Below are 16,744 nucleotides of genomic sequence, written 5' to 3'. Positions count from 1 at the left end.
GAGTGTAGGGCCATGGATGAAGGGATGGCTTCAAGGAAGATGGAGTTCAACCCCATGCTGAATGATTCAATCATGTTTAAATAATGAAACTTTAATAAAAACTCTAGAAGACAGGGTGCCTGGGTGGCTCAGTTGGTTAAGCATCTGCCTTCAACTAAGGTCATGATCCCAGGGTCCTGGTGGTCCTGGTATCAAGCCCCAAGCCCCTCGTCAGGATCCCTGCTTAGTAGGGAGTCTGCATCTCACTCTGCCACTCCCTCCACCCACAACCCATGCTGTCTCTCTCTCTCTCAAATAAATACATGAAATTTTCTTTTCTTTTTCAATTTTTATTTTTTTTCTTTTAAGTGTTCCAGAATTCATTGTTTATGTACCACACCCAATATTCCATGCAATATATGCCCTCCATAATACCCACCACCAGGCTCACCCAACCTCCCACTTCCTGCCCCTCCAAAACCTTCAGATTGTTTTTCAGAGTCCACAGTCTCTCATGGTTCATCTCCCCCTCCAATTTTCCCCAACTCACTTCTCCTCTCCATCTCCCCATGTCCTCCATGTTATTCCTTATGCTCCCCAAATAAGTGAAAGGATATGATAATTTACTCTCTCTGCTTGACTTATTTCACTCAGCATAAGCTCTTCCAGTCCCGTCTGTTGATATAAAAGTTGGGTATTCAGGGCACCTGGGTGGCTCAGTGGGTTAAGCTGCTGCCTTCGGCTCAGGTCATGATCTCAGGGTCCTGGGATCAAGTCCCGCATCAGGCTCTCTGCTCAGCAGGGAGCCTGCTTCCCTCCCTCTCTCTGCCTGCCTGTCTGTCTACTTGTGATCTCTCTCTGTCAAATAAATAAAATCTTTTAAAAAAAAAAGTTGGGTATTCATCCTTTCTGATGAAGGTATAATACTCCATAGTATATATGGACCACATCTTCCTTATCTATTCATCCAATGAAAGGCATCTTGGTTCTTTCCACAGTTTGGCGACTATGGCCATTGCTGCTATGAATATTGGGGTACAGACAGCCCTTCTTTTCACTACATCTGTATCTTTGGGGTAAATACCCAGTAGTGCAATTGCAGGGTCAAAGGGAAGCTCTATTTTTAATTTCTTGAGGAATTTCCACACTGTTCTCCACAGTGGCTGCACCAACTTGCATTCCCAACAACAGTGGAAGAGGGTTCCCCTTTCTCCATATCCTCTCCAACACAGGTTGTTTACTGTCTTGCTAATTTTGGCCATTCTAACTGGTGAAAGGTGGTATCTCAATGTGGTTTTAATTTGAATCTCCCTGATGGCTAGTGATGATGAATACTTTAAAAAAAAAAAAAAGCCTCTAGAAGGTACCCAAAGTTCTGGTGAACTTCCTGGTTGGTGATATAGATACACTGATGAAGCTGAGAGAATTACAACCTAAGGTCATGAAGTTATGGATCGTGTCCTAGGAGTCTCTACGTTTGGCTTATCCTGATTTTTATCTTCTATAGGAACCTTAATAGTAAACGTAAGCTTTTCTTTTGTGCTGTGAATCAATCCAACGAACTATGGAACCTGAAGAAACAATGGAAACCCTGAATCTCTATCTGGACATTCAGAAGTGCAAACGGCCTGGAAACTCGAGGATTTGCAATTGGTAACTGCACTGAAGGTAATCTTAGGGAGGGAACTGTACCCTTAACATGTCAGATCTGCACTAGCTCCATTAAGAATCGGAATTACACTGCTCATGCTTTTAAACTGTCCCATTTTTATTGTCCCATTTACTTATTTATTTCCACAAGGCAACTAAGAGTCTCACCTAATTTACTTACTTATTTACTTATTTATTTCCAAAAGGCAACTAAGAGTCTCACCTAATATGATTCTAAAAGTGTTTCAGAGAAAAAAAATATATTCTTTGGAATTTTAAAACTCCTGTTAGAGTGTTCCTCTTGGTTAACCTGAAACCCAGCTGTAATTAGAATTGAGAAAATAAAATGCAATACAGATTTCATTTCAAAAAATGCAAATATAATTTAGAAAGACACTGAAAAGGATGCATAAAATATACTCTCCAGGAGACTCTCCAGCCCCCATCTCCAAATTCTCTCAAATTTATAATACATCAAGAAATGGTTAAGACATTCACCAGCCCCAAAGATCAAAACCTGATTTACTTGACAGATTTATTGGAAGATGGTATAACCATAAATTCCAAGAATAAAAACCAATAAGCTTCTATTAATAATAACTGTTGGTCTACGAGAGGTTTTGTCTGCCTCGTTTTGGCTTTTATTCATTTTGCTTTGTATCTTAGATGGAACATGAATAGCAAATCTTTACTAGCATTAGAACCAGTACCACACAATTTCTCTGGAATACTGACTTTTAGCACTATGGTCTGGTAAAATGTGGGATATTGATGAGTTATCATTAAAATAAACAGACTACAGCTATTAACTATCCAAAATACTGAGAGAATTCTGAGCATACGTATCAGTATGCAAAGCTTAGCAAGTAACAATACTGCTTCCCCATTTTATAATACACTTACTCTCAAAATGAGAGAAATGACTGGGGAAATTACATTATTTTCCTAATTTGAAACTCCCCTTCCCCATTTAGCACCCTAGAGTACTTATACATGATATAAACAGCAGAGGTTTGGAAATGAACTTTTTTCTTCTTTGAAAGCAATAAAATGTTTCCATAGATTTGGAAAAGAAAATGACACAAGAGGGCTTAGAGATAGTTATGAGATTTTGTTATGCTGGTTCACACTAGTCCTGCGCAAGATAAAGGCTCTAACAAAATTTAACTACGATAAAACCATTATCCACTAACAAAAGAGTCTCCCTTCAAAAGAATCCCCCATACCTCAACTACAATCTTTTTTTTTTTTTTTAAAGGTTATATTTAGTCATTTAAGAGAGAGACAGAGCACAAAGAGGGAGAGAGGCAGGAGAGAGAGCAGCAGTCTTTCCACTGAGCTTGAGCCTGATGCAGAGCTCAGGTTTCCATCCCAGGACCTAGACATCATGACTTAACCATATGAGCCACCCAGGCACCCCTCAACTGCAATCTCTAAACAACCTTAAGATAATTCCAAAGGATCTGGGTAAAAATAGCACTTTAAAAAAAAAAAAGATTTTATTTACTTATTTAACAGACAGATCACAAGTAGGCAGAGAGGCAAGCAGAGAGAGAGAGAGAGAGGGGGCAGGGGAAGCAGGCTTCCTGCTGAGCAGAGCCAGATGTGGGTCTCCATCCCAGGATCCTCGGATCATGACCTGAGCCAAAGGCAGAGGCTTTAACTCACTGAGCCTTCCAGGTGCCCCAAAAATGGCACTTTTTAAAGCTCTGAAGTTATATGGGATGCTTGGCCTGCTCGGTCATTAAGCATCTGCTTTTGGCTCAGGTCATGACCCCAGAGTCCTGGGACTGAGTCCTGCATTGAGCTCTCAGCTCAGTGGGAAGCCTGCTTCTCCCTCTCCCACTCACCCTGCTTGTGTTCCCTCTCTCACTGTGCCTCTCTCTGTCAAATAAATAAATAAAATATTTTTTAAAAAGGCTTTTAAGTTACAAAAGATATTACCATACAAGAGAAAATTAATATGGCAAAAGGCTATTATAAAGGGCAAATTATAGGGGCAACTGGATGACTCAGTTGGTTAAGTGGCCAAACTCTGATTTTGGCTCAGGTGAGGATCTCAGGGTTGTGGGGTTGAGCTCTGTTCCACGCTCAGCAGGGAATCTCCCTGAGAATTCTTTCTCCCTTTGTCCCATCCCCTCTCACTTGCGCATGGCTCATGATCTCTCCCTTGTTCAATAAATCTTTTAATTTATTTTTTTGTTGTTGGTTAGAACCTATTTTATTTTACTTTACTTTTATTATGTTATGTTAGTCACCATACAGTACATCATTGATTTTTGATGTAGTGTTCCATGATTCATTGTTTGTGTAGAACACCCACTGCTCCATGCAATCTCTGCCTTCCTTAATATCCATCACCAATACATCTTTTAAAAAATAGAACAAATTATATAGAATATCCATTCAGAAGATACTTCTTTTAAAGAAGTTCCCAAACTAAAAATGTAATAAAAGAATAATGAGCTCAGAAGAATAGCCTCACCAGTAATTCAAAATGTGCAAGTGAATATATTGCAATTTTCCCATATAAAATAAGAAAATAACAGAAATAGAAGACAAAATTTTACCTCCATTTTATTTATTTATTTTTAAAGATGTTATTTATTTATTTATTTGACAGAGAGAGAGATCACAAGTAGGCAGAGAGGCAGGCAGAGAGAGAGAGAGAGGAGGAAGCAGGCTCCCTGCTGAGCAGAGAGCCCTATGTGGGACTCGATCTCAGAACCCTGAGATCACGACCTGAGCCGAAGGCAGAGGCTCAGCCCACTGAGCCACCCAGGTGCCCTTACCTCCATTTTATAAGAGCCTTTTTTTTTTAAAAAAAGCTTTGTATTTGAGGAACTGAAATAAAATGTAAATAATATTAAAGAATATTAACTTTCAAATTGACTGCCCTTATCTTTGTTGATAATAGCTAAGAAATGCAAACCTATCAGTAAGCTAATGATAAATGAAATTATTAAACCACCCATAATCTACAATTTCTTTTTTTTTTTTGAAACATAATTTTTTTTTTAAAGATTTTATTTATCTATTCGACAGACAGAGATCACGAGTAGGCAGAGAGGCAGGCAGAGAGAGAGAGAGGAGGAAGCAGGCTCCCTGCTGAGCAGAGAGCCCCATGCAGGACTCGATCCCAGGACCCTGAGATCATGACCTGAGCCGAAGGCAGCGGCTTAACCCACTGAGCCACCCAGACGCCCCATATTCTACAATTTCTAAAATATTTATATGTACTGACAAGCAAGATCCCTAAGACCTATTGTTGCAGAACAATAAATATTGCATATGTACAGAGATCACAAGTATGCCACCATTCTTCTCCCTCCTTCCATGTGTGCATACACATGAACAAACAGGAAAAGGTATGAAAGTATGGACATCTACATATCTATGGATACTCTCTAGGGAGGGAAGGGGAAAGGACAGATGGCAAGTTGAAGTAGATACTTTCTATCTCAAAGTTACCTGTTTTATAAAGAGACAATATTCTTGTACTTTTAATATGTGTAATTTTGGATAATAACTAAAATAGCTTTAGGAAAATAAAAAAGAATGCTACACACTGATTCTGTCAAGATTTGTGATAACAAAATGGAAGATCCAATAAGTATTATGTATCAGGTGATTCAAAATGTTGGTATATTTTGTTAAAATCCCCCTTTTGGAAACTAAATTGAAAAGTGTCGAAGGGTATCAGGGTGGTTCAGTTGGTCAGGTGTCTAACTCTTGATTTTGGCTTGGGTCATGATCTGGGGTCCTGGATTTTCTCTCTCTCTCTCTCTGATCCTCCCCCAGCTCCGTCTCACATTTTTTCTTCCTAAAATGAATAATTAAATCTTTTGAAAAAATTAAAAAATAAAAGTGTGTATATCCTATGTAGATTTCCTATGTAAGAAGAGGAACAAATGGGGCTGCCTGGGTGGCTCAGTGGGTTAAGCCTCTGCCTTTGGCTGAGGTCATGATCTCAGGGTCCTGGGATTGAACCCAATGTTGGGCTCTCTGTTCAGCAAGGAGCCTGCTTCCCCCTCTTTCTCTATCTGCCTCTCTTCCAACTTGTGATCTCTCTCTGTCAAATAAATAAAATCTTTAAATAAAAAAAAAAGAGGAACAGATGTATACACTTCAATCTTTTTTTAAGATTTTATTTATTTGAGGGGTGCCTCGGTAGCTCAGTCGGTTAAGCAGCTGCCTTCAGCTCAGGTCATGATTCCAAGGTCCAGGGATCGAACCTTGCATCAGGCTCCCTGCTCAATGGAGAGCCTCCTTCTCCTCTCTCCCTCTGCCTGCTTGTGCTCTCTCTCTCTCTCTGTCAAATAAAAAAGTAAATAAATCTTTAAAAAAAAGATTTTATTTGAGAGAGAGAGCACGACTGAGAGAGCAGAAGCAGGAGAAACAGAGGGAGAGAGAGAAGCAGGTTCCCTGCTGAGCAGGGAGCCCAATGCAGGGTTAGATCTCAGGACATGACCTGAGCCCAAGGCAGTTGCTTAACTGACTGAGCCACCCAGGTTCCTTACATTTCAAGTTTTTTTTTTTTAATATTTTATTTATTTAACAGAGAGAAAGATCACAGGTAGGCAGAGAGGCAGGCAAAGAGAGAGGGGGAAGCAGGCTTCCTGCTGAGCAGACAGCCTGATGCGGGGCTCGATCCCAGGACCCTGAGATCATGACCTGAGCAGAAGGCAGAGGCTTAACCCACTGAGCCACCCAGGCACCCCACATTTCAAGTTTTTAATTGGATAAATGTACTAATGAAAAATAAAAATCTGAATAATGCAGCACATGCATGAATACATAAATTAACATTTGGTCAATGAATAAAAAAAATTGCAAACATAGAAGTGAATTTAGTAACAACATAAATTAAATAATTTTAATTTCAAAGTTGAAGGATTTAGAATTTTATTGATAAAACCACCTACACATTTAGGAAAAAATGCATTTTTATTGAAATTATTAACATAAGTTAGTACTACCTGGTTAAGATTGATTCGACTGCTTTGCTGTATCTTCTATAAATTGGTTCTCAAACGAGACTACTCACTCTTGGTTGCTCAGTGAGGCTGTCCTCCTACGTTTGACTTGGACTTCCACCTCTGGCACGTGCTGTTCTGTAGTCCGTCTCAGGTGTAAGCGGTCCCTAAAGCAGAAAGAATAATTTATTTGATAAGACTTCATCAATTTTAAAATAACCACACTTACTTAAAGGCTATATTTATTTTTAAAGTGTTTTATTTGAGAGAGCAAGCAAGTGAGAGAGAGCACAAGCAAGGGCAGAGGAAGATGCAGACTCCCCACTTGGCAGGGACCCCAATGTGGGACTTGATCCCAGATCTCCAGGACCATGACCTAGCTGAAGACCAGAGCACCGACTGAGCCTCTAAAGGCTGTATTTAAAAACTCTATTTAATAGGACAGAGTTTTTAAAGTGCTTATAATTGGGGCACCTGGGTGGCTCAGTGGGTTAAAGCCTCTGCCTTCGGCTCAAGTCATAATTCCAGGGTCCTGGGTTCCTGCTCGGGAGGGAGCCTGATTCTTCCTCTCTGCCTGCCTCTCTGCCTACTTGTGGTCTCTGTCTGTCAAATAAACAAATAAAATCTTAAAAAGAAAAAAAAGTGCTTATAATCCATTAAAACAAGGTACAGTAATAATGTATGCCAACTATATCTCAATAAAAATGGTGGAAAAGAAAGGAGGCAAAATTTAATGACTATATCCTCCAGTAGTCAGGATCTACCCTAGTCACTTCCTCCCTCCTTTAGAAGCCCCTTAACGTCCTAGATGCCTGAGTATCTTAGTTGAGCATCTGACTCTTGATTTCAGCTCAGGTCATGATCTCAGGTGGGTAGATGGAGCGGAACCTCTTGTCAGGCTCTGTGCTCAGCAGGCTGTCAGCTTGGTTTCTCTCCCTCCGTCCCTACCCTCACTCACAAGCACCCTGTCTCTTTCCCCTTCACTCTCTCTCAAATAAATAAATCTGTGTTAAAAAAAAAAAAAAAAAAAAAAAAAAAGCCCTCCGAGGTGCAAGAGGCTGGACGGCTTAGTCAATTAAGCGTCTGCCTTTGGCTCAGGTAAGATCTCAGGTCCTGGGATCAGGTCCCACCCATTATCTGGCTCTGTGGGGAGTCTGCTTCTCCCTCTGCTGCTGCTTCTGTTGTCTCTCTCTCTCTCTCTGTGTGTCAAATAAATAAACAAAATCTTAAAAAAAAAAAAAAAACCCTGACAGCATGAGATATCAGAAAACTGGGGGCTTGGATATATCAGAAAAATAAGCAAAAGGAAAATATTTATTTTCACGTATTTTTATATATGCAGATATAAAGCTATACATTTACAGAGATATGCACTAACCTCCTACCCATACCTACATCATCTGAAAAAAAAAAAAAAAAAAACAGCAATGTTGATTCCAAAACTGGCTTGAAAATATTTTAAAGATACTTTGAATTTATTTATTTTAGAGAGAGAGAGAGAAGTAGGAAAAGGGGGACAAAAAGGAAGAAGCATATTCCCTGAGTAGGGAGTCAGAAGAAGGACTTGATCCCAGGACCCTGAGGTCATGATCTGAGCTAAAGGCAGACACTTTGACAAGCCACCCAGGTGCCCCTGGTCTGAAAATATTTAATTGGGACAGATCTTTTAGTAAAACGGAAAAAGCGTCACATTTAAATTATAAAATTTCTACTTAAGCAACCCCCTGTGCAAATGCTATTTTCCTAGGATTTATAAAACAAGAAATAAAAAGGATGCTTAAGTAAAAAATAAATACATAAAACCAACATATCTACCACTGTCTGATGATCGACAGAACAGCTCACAAAATGGCTGCTCAAAGGAAGTGAGCATGTAAATTTCCCACCCAGGTCATCCATCCATGTTAGAAACTACAGGAACTACTCTTAAAACTGCAATTTAACAATGCTAATCAGAGAGGATAGCAGAAACAGGATTTTACAAAAGTCATGCAATGTAATATTTCCATGGCAGAATTCAAAAGAAGCATCTCACAAACTAATTCTTTGAACCCTTGTTATTTTCAAATTCATATTAGATTATGCAAAGTAACCCAATCAAATAGCTTTCCAATAAGCCCAAGTTGTTTTACTGCTTAAAAAAGCTTTACTGTTTTGGGGCACCTGGGTGGCTCAGTGGTTTGGGCTGCTGCCTTCGGCTTGGGTCATGATCTCAGGGTCCTGGGATCGAGCCCCGCATCGGGCTCTCTGCTCTGCAGGAAGCCTGCTTCCCTCTCTCTCTCTCGCTCTCTGCCTGCCTCTCTGCCTACTTGTGATCTCTGTCTGTCAAATAAATAAATAAAATCTTTAAAAAAAAAAAGCTTTACTGTTTCAATCAAGCAATAGAAATCATTTAAAAAACATATATGTACATATCAGATTTTTTAAATGATAAAAGTATATAATTTACTATTCTCCTTACCTTTGATTAGGCAATGGTTTTCTTAAGATATCTGAAGTACCTGAGAAAGGAATCTATAAGTTGGATTTCATCTGAAGTAAAAAATGTATTTGCTTCAAGGACACTTTATGTACAGCTGGCCAGACAAATGGGAGAAAATACTTGTAATTCACACAGCTTGAGGACTCTTACAATGAAAAAAAACACTCCACTTAAAAATGGATGAAAAGATTGGAACAGACATTTATATGAGCACTAAAAAAATACTTTACATCATTACAGTTATTAGGGAAATGCAAATAAACACTACAAACATACCATTTCATATCTCCAGAGTGGAGGAGGTGGAGAAACAGGTAGTGGGAATGTGAAATGGTGGAGCTTCTGGCACTTCCTAAAAATGTGTACCATGGAGTTAGCATATGACACTAATCCCACTCCTAGAGGGAGTAAAATTATGTACTGCCAAAATGAACATAAGAGGGAGTAAATATATATATATATATATATATATATATATATATATTTATATTTATATATTTATATATATATATGCATGCTTGAGTGTGAATGTTCCTAGCAACATTTATAATAAAAGCCAAGAAGTGTAAACCACCCAAAGTATAACCACTAAAAAAATGGATAAACCAAATATGGTGTGGTATGGTAAAGTCAATACAATGGAAACGTCATTCAGTGCCAAAAAGGAATGAAGTATTTATTGATTAAACATAACTTCACAAATGTATGTGTTAATATAATAAAATTATGTAATAAAAAGAACCATCATAAACCTTTATGGCTCACAGGCCATCAATTATGATTGATCAAATCGTATAATTGAAAATATTACATTACCAAAAAATTAAAGAAATAAAAATCTTCAGTTCTTTTATTCCTTCATAGCAGTTGCTCAGTATGAAAAGGTCTGAGTTCATGGGATAAATGAAACAGCACATGGAATTATTCAATTTTCTAAATCCATTTTTATTTTTATTTTTTTGAAGATTTTATTTATTCATTTAACAGAGATCACAAGTAGGCAGAGAGGCAGGCAGAGGGAGAGGAGGAAGCAGGATCCCCACTGAGCAGGGAGCCCAATGCGGGACTCTATCCCAGGACCCTGAGATCATGACCAGAGCCGAAGGCAGACGCTCAACTGACGGAGCCACCTAGGCACCCCTAAATCCATTTTTAAAGCTACATGTAAAATAATCAAAGAGCAGCATCGTTTTCACAATATAGAAAGTGTGTTCTAAATATACACACATATGAATGCATTTACAATCTTCTACTGCATTCCTAATCTAGTAACCAGCTTTCAGAAAATAAGCATTTAAAGGGAAAATAAGCATTTAAAGGAAAAACAGAGAGGTGCCTGGCTGACTCAGTCAGTGAAACATGCAACTCTTGAGTTCAAGACCTACACTGGGTGAAGAACTTACTTAATAATGAAATCTTAAATAAATAAGTAAACAATAAAGGAAAAAGTGATGTGTTTGTTGGCTCAGTTGGTAGAGCATGTGACTCAGTTTCAGGGTTGTGAGTTCAAGCCCCACATGTGACAGAGAATACACTTTTAAATGTTAATGAAGGGGCGCCTGAGTGGCTCAGTGGGTTAAAGCCTCTGCCTTCGGCTCGGGTCATGATCCCAGGGTCCTGGGATCGAGCCCCGTATCGGGCTCTCTGCTCGGCAGGGAACCTGCTTTCCTCTCTCTCTGCCTGCCTCTCTGCCTACTTGTGCTATCTCTCTCTCTCTCTGTCAAATAAATAAATAAATAGATGAATAAATAAATAAATAAAACTTTTTTAAAAAGTTAATGAAAAAATGGAAAAAATTCTATGGGCACAATGTTAATTTTTTTGCTCCAAAATTGCTTTCCATTAAAAAAAAATACTAATTTGGAAATACACTGAGAAACAAGTGATGAGATCAACACAATGTTTTGCCAAATAACCTAACATTCTTTCAAATATATAATATGCCTTACGTTCTGCCCAAATAAACTAATAAAAATTCAATTACTAAGATCTCAAGAACAAAAAATTTAAAAAAGAAAATGTGAGGTAATCTTAGTCTACAGATCTTCCCATAATCATGAGAAAATCAGTGTCTCTAAGCCAAAACCTCTGAACCATCAAAAAGAAAATCCTAAGCCAGCCAGCATTCAGGAACTAGAAGACAAAATAATGGACTCCCTTACAAAACCATTGCTAGAGAGAGAGGCAACCTTAACCATCAACAACTCTTAAGCTTTACAGCTCTGGGCCACAAAAGAAGAGGAAAAGGATACAAGCAATAAAATCCTAATGTATACTGAAGAAAGAAACAAGTCTCATTATCCCTGTCATATTGAGAAAATATCCATACCCTGCTTATTAATTAAAGGATTCTTTCTATACATAGCTAAGTAGTATAGTACAGTGTCAAAGTAAGAGATTAAACTCAAAATGCAAAGACCTAAATGTGAAACCTGAAACCATAAAACTCCTTAAATAAGATATAAAAAGTAATTTCTTGGGACATTGGCCTTAGCAACATTTTCCTATATATATATATATGTCTCCTCTAGCAAGAGAAACAAAAACAAAACTAAACTATACGGTCTACATGAAAATAAAAAGCTTTTGTGGGGTGCCTGGGTGGCTCAGTGGGTTAAGCCGCTGCCTTTGGCTGAGGTCATGATCTCAGGGTCCTGGGATCGAGCCTCGCATTGGTCTCTCTGCTCAGCAAGGAGGCTGCTTCCCCCTCTTTCTCTGCCTGCCTCTCTGCCTACTTGTGATCTTTCTCTCAGTCAAATAAATAAAAACCATAAAAAAAAAGCTTTTGCAAGCAATGGATAACATCAACAAAACAAACAGGCAACCTACTGAACAGGAAAAGGTATTTATTTGCCAATGATATATTTGATAAGGTGTTTATGTAATATAGTGTATCTGATAAGGGGTTAATATATAAATAACATAAAACCCAACACATGAATGTACAAAAACACCCAAATCAACAAATCCCATTAAAAATGGGCAGAGTAACTTAGCGGACATTTTTTTTTTTTTTATTCAAAAGATATAGAGAGAGCCAACATACTCATAAGATGCTCAACATCACTCATCATCAGGAAAATGCAAATCATTAACGTGCCGAGACATCACCTCAAACCAGTCAGAATGCCTAGTATAAAAAAGACAACTGGGCGCCTTGGGTGGCTCAGTCGTTAGGCATCTGCCTTCGGATCAGGTCATGATCCCAGGGTCCTGGGACTATGGCCCACATTCAGTTCCCTGGTGACAGAAGACTGCTTCTCTTCCTCCCACTCCCCCCTGCTTGTGTTCCTTTTCTCTGTGTGTGTGTCAAATAAATAAAACCTTTAAAAAATACAAGAAATAAGTCTTGGTAAGGATGTGGAAAAAAGAAACTCACGCACTCTTGGTAGGAATGTAAACTTTTTCAATCACTATGGAAAACTGTATATATGTTCCTCAAAAAATTAAAAATAGAAATAGCACATGATCCAGTAATTCTACTTCTGAGTATTTACACAAAGAAAACAAAAGCACTGATTCAAAAACATACATGCACTCCTGGGTTTGACTGTAGAATTATGTAAAATAGCCAAGGCATTAAAGCAACCATCCAAGTGTCTGTCAATAGATAAATGGATAAAGATGCAGTATATAAATAAATATTAATCAGCTATAAAGAAAATTTTGCCAGTTTTTACAAGATGGATGGACCAAGAGAGTACTATGTTAAGTGAAATAAGTAAGAGAAATTCAAATACCTTACCATTTCACTTACGTGGGGAATAAAAAAAAGAACAACAACAACAACAACAACAACAACAAAACAGAAACAGGCACCCAAAAGTAGAGATGAAAGTGGTTTTTACCAGCAAAGAGAAGGTGTAGATGGACAAAATGGTGAAGGGAAGTGGGAGGTACAGGCTGGGGATGCAATAGGGAATATATAGTCAATGATATGTATTTTAACAGCACTGAATGATGACAGAGGTAACTACACTTATGAATACTTCAGAACAGAGTCGCTGAATCACTACATTGTACACTTGAAACTAATGAAGCACTGCGTATCAACTAAACTCCAATAAAAAAATAAAAAGATTAACTTTGAGACTTTGACATCTTAAGTGTGGAGTTAAAAAAAAAATCTGAGCACATTCAGAGGAAAGGACAGGAATAAAGATGTTGCATCACCACATATGAGGAAAGGATTTCAGCAATGAAACGGGACAGATGCACTGGGCAAATGAAGATAATACAAAATAATCTGAATAAGTCCAAACTAAATACTACCTTGCCTTAAGTAGCAATACAACCATCCCTGAACTGTTTCCTTTCACTAGATCACAGAAAGGGTTCACAAGGCCTCATCATTTTCTAAAAGTCCTGATACTAAGCCAAATATTCAGTGGGCAGGGCAGAGACCTTGAAATTTCAGAGGTCTTTCCAAAGAGATCCACCATATTGACATCCTGAGCCTGCCTGTAAAACTACAAAATGGCTGACCAAGGTAATACACGCTCCTTTTCTAAATATCCAAAATGATCAGAAGTTAAGCAAAGTATATTTGAAATAGTAAGTGTATATGAGTAGGAAAAAATGAGCAAACTGTACTTATGGCAGAATTCCAAACTCCTGCTATTTTTAAAAACTACTCAAAAAGAAACAATTTCCATAACAAAGTTTTCCAAGACTTCTGGGTTTGTTTTCCCTAATTACATTCCAACTTAGCACAACCATATTTGTTTGTGATGTTGGGCGGGGAAAGAGAAAAGCCTGCCCACCAGCATTCTGCAAAAAATGAAGTCCTTTAAAATGCTCCCCTCCAAAGGTGGAATACAGAATACAGAATAGTTACTTTGTTAATTATATATTCTCACCAAATTTTCACAGTAGCTGCCATTCCAAAAATGATGGATCAAAAGCATCACTTTAAAAACCAAACTGGGGCAAGAATTCCCTTATCCAACCTGTACTTACAGCCGTGTAGCATTCTACTTTTCTGATTCTCTGCTCTGTTCCTCTTCAGCAAACAATACTTACAGGTCTCAGCTCCTAAGAACCCTGGAGGAGCCCTGACCCCCAATTTAATGAAACTGTATATAAAGGTTGCGTCACAAAACGAACATCCACAGATTAAGAAATATGAGACTCTTAAAGGTGATGCAGTCGTACAATTATCAAATCTATAAAGGGGAAATCAAATGTAGTAAGGGATTTTCTAAAGGGTCACGAATCCCATTTGAATATTAAAAATAATTAGACTGGTCATAATACAATACAAATAAATACAAATAAAATACAAAAGTGAAAAGGTGGGGCTCTCTTTAAGTGAGAAAACATTTAAAATCAGTACCACTGATAAAGATGGCCTCAAGTAGTAGCACTGCAGATCATGGGTAACTTCGCCTTTCCTTCCCTGCCTGCAGGCCCCCATTTCCCTCCTCTATGGTGCAACAGAAATGCAGGGGCACAGCATGGCTGCCAGTCTACGCAGGCCTAGAATGTACAAATCCATTGCCCCGTTGCCATCTCCACTCCAGTGTGGCTTTATGGGTAAGGGGCGGCCCAAGGTACCAGCTCAACAAATCCATGTCTTCCTTCTGCCTACCCATGGCAGTCAAGAGGAAAGGAGCAGTCATTACAGCATACAGGTGAAGGGGGTAGCTACCAGCCCCACCAAGTGGATACTGCGCAAACCCCCTCCTCTAGTGCCCGCCCCACTGCGGGGCGGAGACGCTGTCTTCCCAGTTGCGCCTGCGCACCCCAAATCCCGCACCCTTCCCCACTGCGGCACTTTGGGGAGGGGGCAGCTGCCCACTTTGCCAAACTCCTCCCCTCAGCGCTGCGGTTTGAAGGTGCCGCGGAAATTGCTGCCTGGGAGAAACCTCATGCATTACCCTTCCCCCACTGCGGCACGGGCGAGGGGTAGGCTGCCCCCCACCCTGTCACGCCTGCGCAGATCGGCACATCTGCAACGGCAGCCATCTTGGCGAGGCTCACAATGGTAGTGACGCGGCAGTGGACCCCTGTAAACCTCACTCCGAAGGCAAGGAAAGATCCATACAAACAAGACACGCCTCTGCAGTGTTACATCCCAGAACCTGGCACAACTCTCACAAGTTCATAAGACAAGCTCTGCACACCATACCCCTAATCTTATACCAAAACCTCAAAAGCAAGGAATTATACAGGGGTTAACTATCTGAAGACAAACTTTTCTGCAGCTATTCCTTTAGGTGAGCAATGGAGAGTAGGTTCGCCCTGATGCAGACTCTTAAGACTGCAGAGAACAACTGAACGTTCTCCCCTTTTCCTCAAACTAAAGGTGTGGACCCCTCGCCTCTTCCCTCAGCCCACCACCAGATTCGTGGTCCACTGCTCCCGCCCCTCTTAACGCGCTCATTCAACCACTGCCATGGCGGCCACTCTGTCAAGGTACCCACCGCCACCCTATCGCCCCTCCCGTCACCACCATCATGGCTGCCTCGCCACCCCCACACATAGCATATCCAAGGTGGATCACCCCTTTCACAGGGCCGCCCACTTTGTAGCACCCTCACAGTGGCCTCCCTGCCACCACCTCCCAAACACCGCCATGACAGCCACCCCAGCTTACCAACTCCGCCCCTCCCTACCACCACCATGACAGTCACTTCACTGCCCCCTCCGTGGCAACCATGATCACCCTGCTAGTCACCCCGCCATCTCTGTATCACTGCTGCTGTGTCCACCTCACTGATCCCCCAAACCACCAGCACAACCACCGTATCTCCCCCTCACTACCATCACCAAGAACAGCCTATCCTCTACTCCCTCCCACCACCACCATGACGACCACCATGGTGGCCACCATTGCTACACCACTATCACACATAGTGAATATCTCACCCTAATGATCCTTCCTTATCACCACTGCAAGCACGCGGCTACCCGTGAGATACCACTGTCACCAAAACCAGATGCCCTACCCTGTCAACCCCTCCTTGGTACTGCGGGCTCCCCAGGGATTCCACCCCTGTCTTTTGCACCACAGTCATCACAATATACCTTCCTCAACCACAGTCATGGCCTCAGATCTCAAGGACAAAAGGCCACTTTAGAAAGGATCTGACAGGACACGATACGGTGGCATATACCAGCTGCAATACGACACGACACGGTCAGAGCACCATCCAGGGAGGTACAACCAATCCCCAAACCTTCAAAAGTATCTCGTTCAGTTCTCCAGAACAAAGAACTTTAGAGCCCGGATTTCCACTGTATACAACAATACTTTAAGTTCTGCAAATCTGGAACACTGAACAAACAACAAGGACTGTTCCCCAGGCTGTCTCTAAGGGAAGAAATCCATACAGCTAACCTGGCCCGCTCCATCGCGCTGCTACCCGCTCCTCAGAACAGACCGTCAGGCATCTCCAGCGACCGCTCCACTCTGCGCTTGAGTCACTGCAGCAACACCAACTAATCACGCCAGTTCCACCTGCGCATGCGCAGCAAACCGCCTCTCCGTCTTTGGCTGCGCATCCGCAACAGTTTGCCGCAGTGCTGAGGTCCTGCCGCACTGCAGGCGTGCCAGCGCCTCTGCTAACTGGCATTACCAGGGTGTGATGTTTGCTTGACTCCAAGTACCCAAAGTATTAGCGCCCTAGGAGGGGGACTCCAAGGACGGCACCAC

General features: G+C 40.6%; 1 protein-coding gene and 1 pseudogene across 5 annotated transcripts in view; one reads left to right on the top strand and one right to left on the bottom strand.

Annotated features, from left to right (window-relative positions):
• Window positions 1–16,548, bottom strand: part of SNURF (SNRPN upstream open reading frame) — a 22,801-nt gene extending 6,253 nt beyond the window's left edge. For 3 of the 5 annotated variants that reach the window (XM_059180219.1, XM_059180221.1, XM_059180220.1), the window contains exons 1-3: window positions 14,678–14,723; window positions 9,364–9,439; window positions 6,677–6,772 (exon numbers count right to left, since the gene is read on the bottom strand). In XM_059180219.1, coding sequence (XP_059036202.1) covers window positions 6,677–6,772; window positions 9,364–9,439; window positions 14,678–14,708 — 203 coding nt within the window. In that variant the 5' untranslated portion in view covers window positions 14,709–14,723. Of the gene's footprint in view, window positions 1–6,676; window positions 6,773–9,066; window positions 9,107–9,363; window positions 9,440–14,677; window positions 14,724–16,429 lie in introns of those variants that run through there. The other 2 variants (XM_059180222.1, XM_059180223.1) reach the window with 2 other exon arrangements.
• A 7-nt stretch (window positions 16,549–16,555) lies between these two features.
• The window catches only part of LOC131837091 (centromere protein K-like), a 101,196-nt pseudogene continuing 101,007 nt past the window's right edge, over window positions 16,556–16,744 (top strand).

Source organism: Mustela lutreola, chromosome 7, assembly GCF_030435805.1.
Source record: "Mustela lutreola isolate mMusLut2 chromosome 7, mMusLut2.pri, whole genome shotgun sequence".
Classification (NCBI taxonomy): domain Eukaryota; kingdom Metazoa; phylum Chordata; class Mammalia; order Carnivora; family Mustelidae; genus Mustela; species Mustela lutreola.
This window is presented reverse-complemented; position numbering and strand designations above follow the sequence as displayed.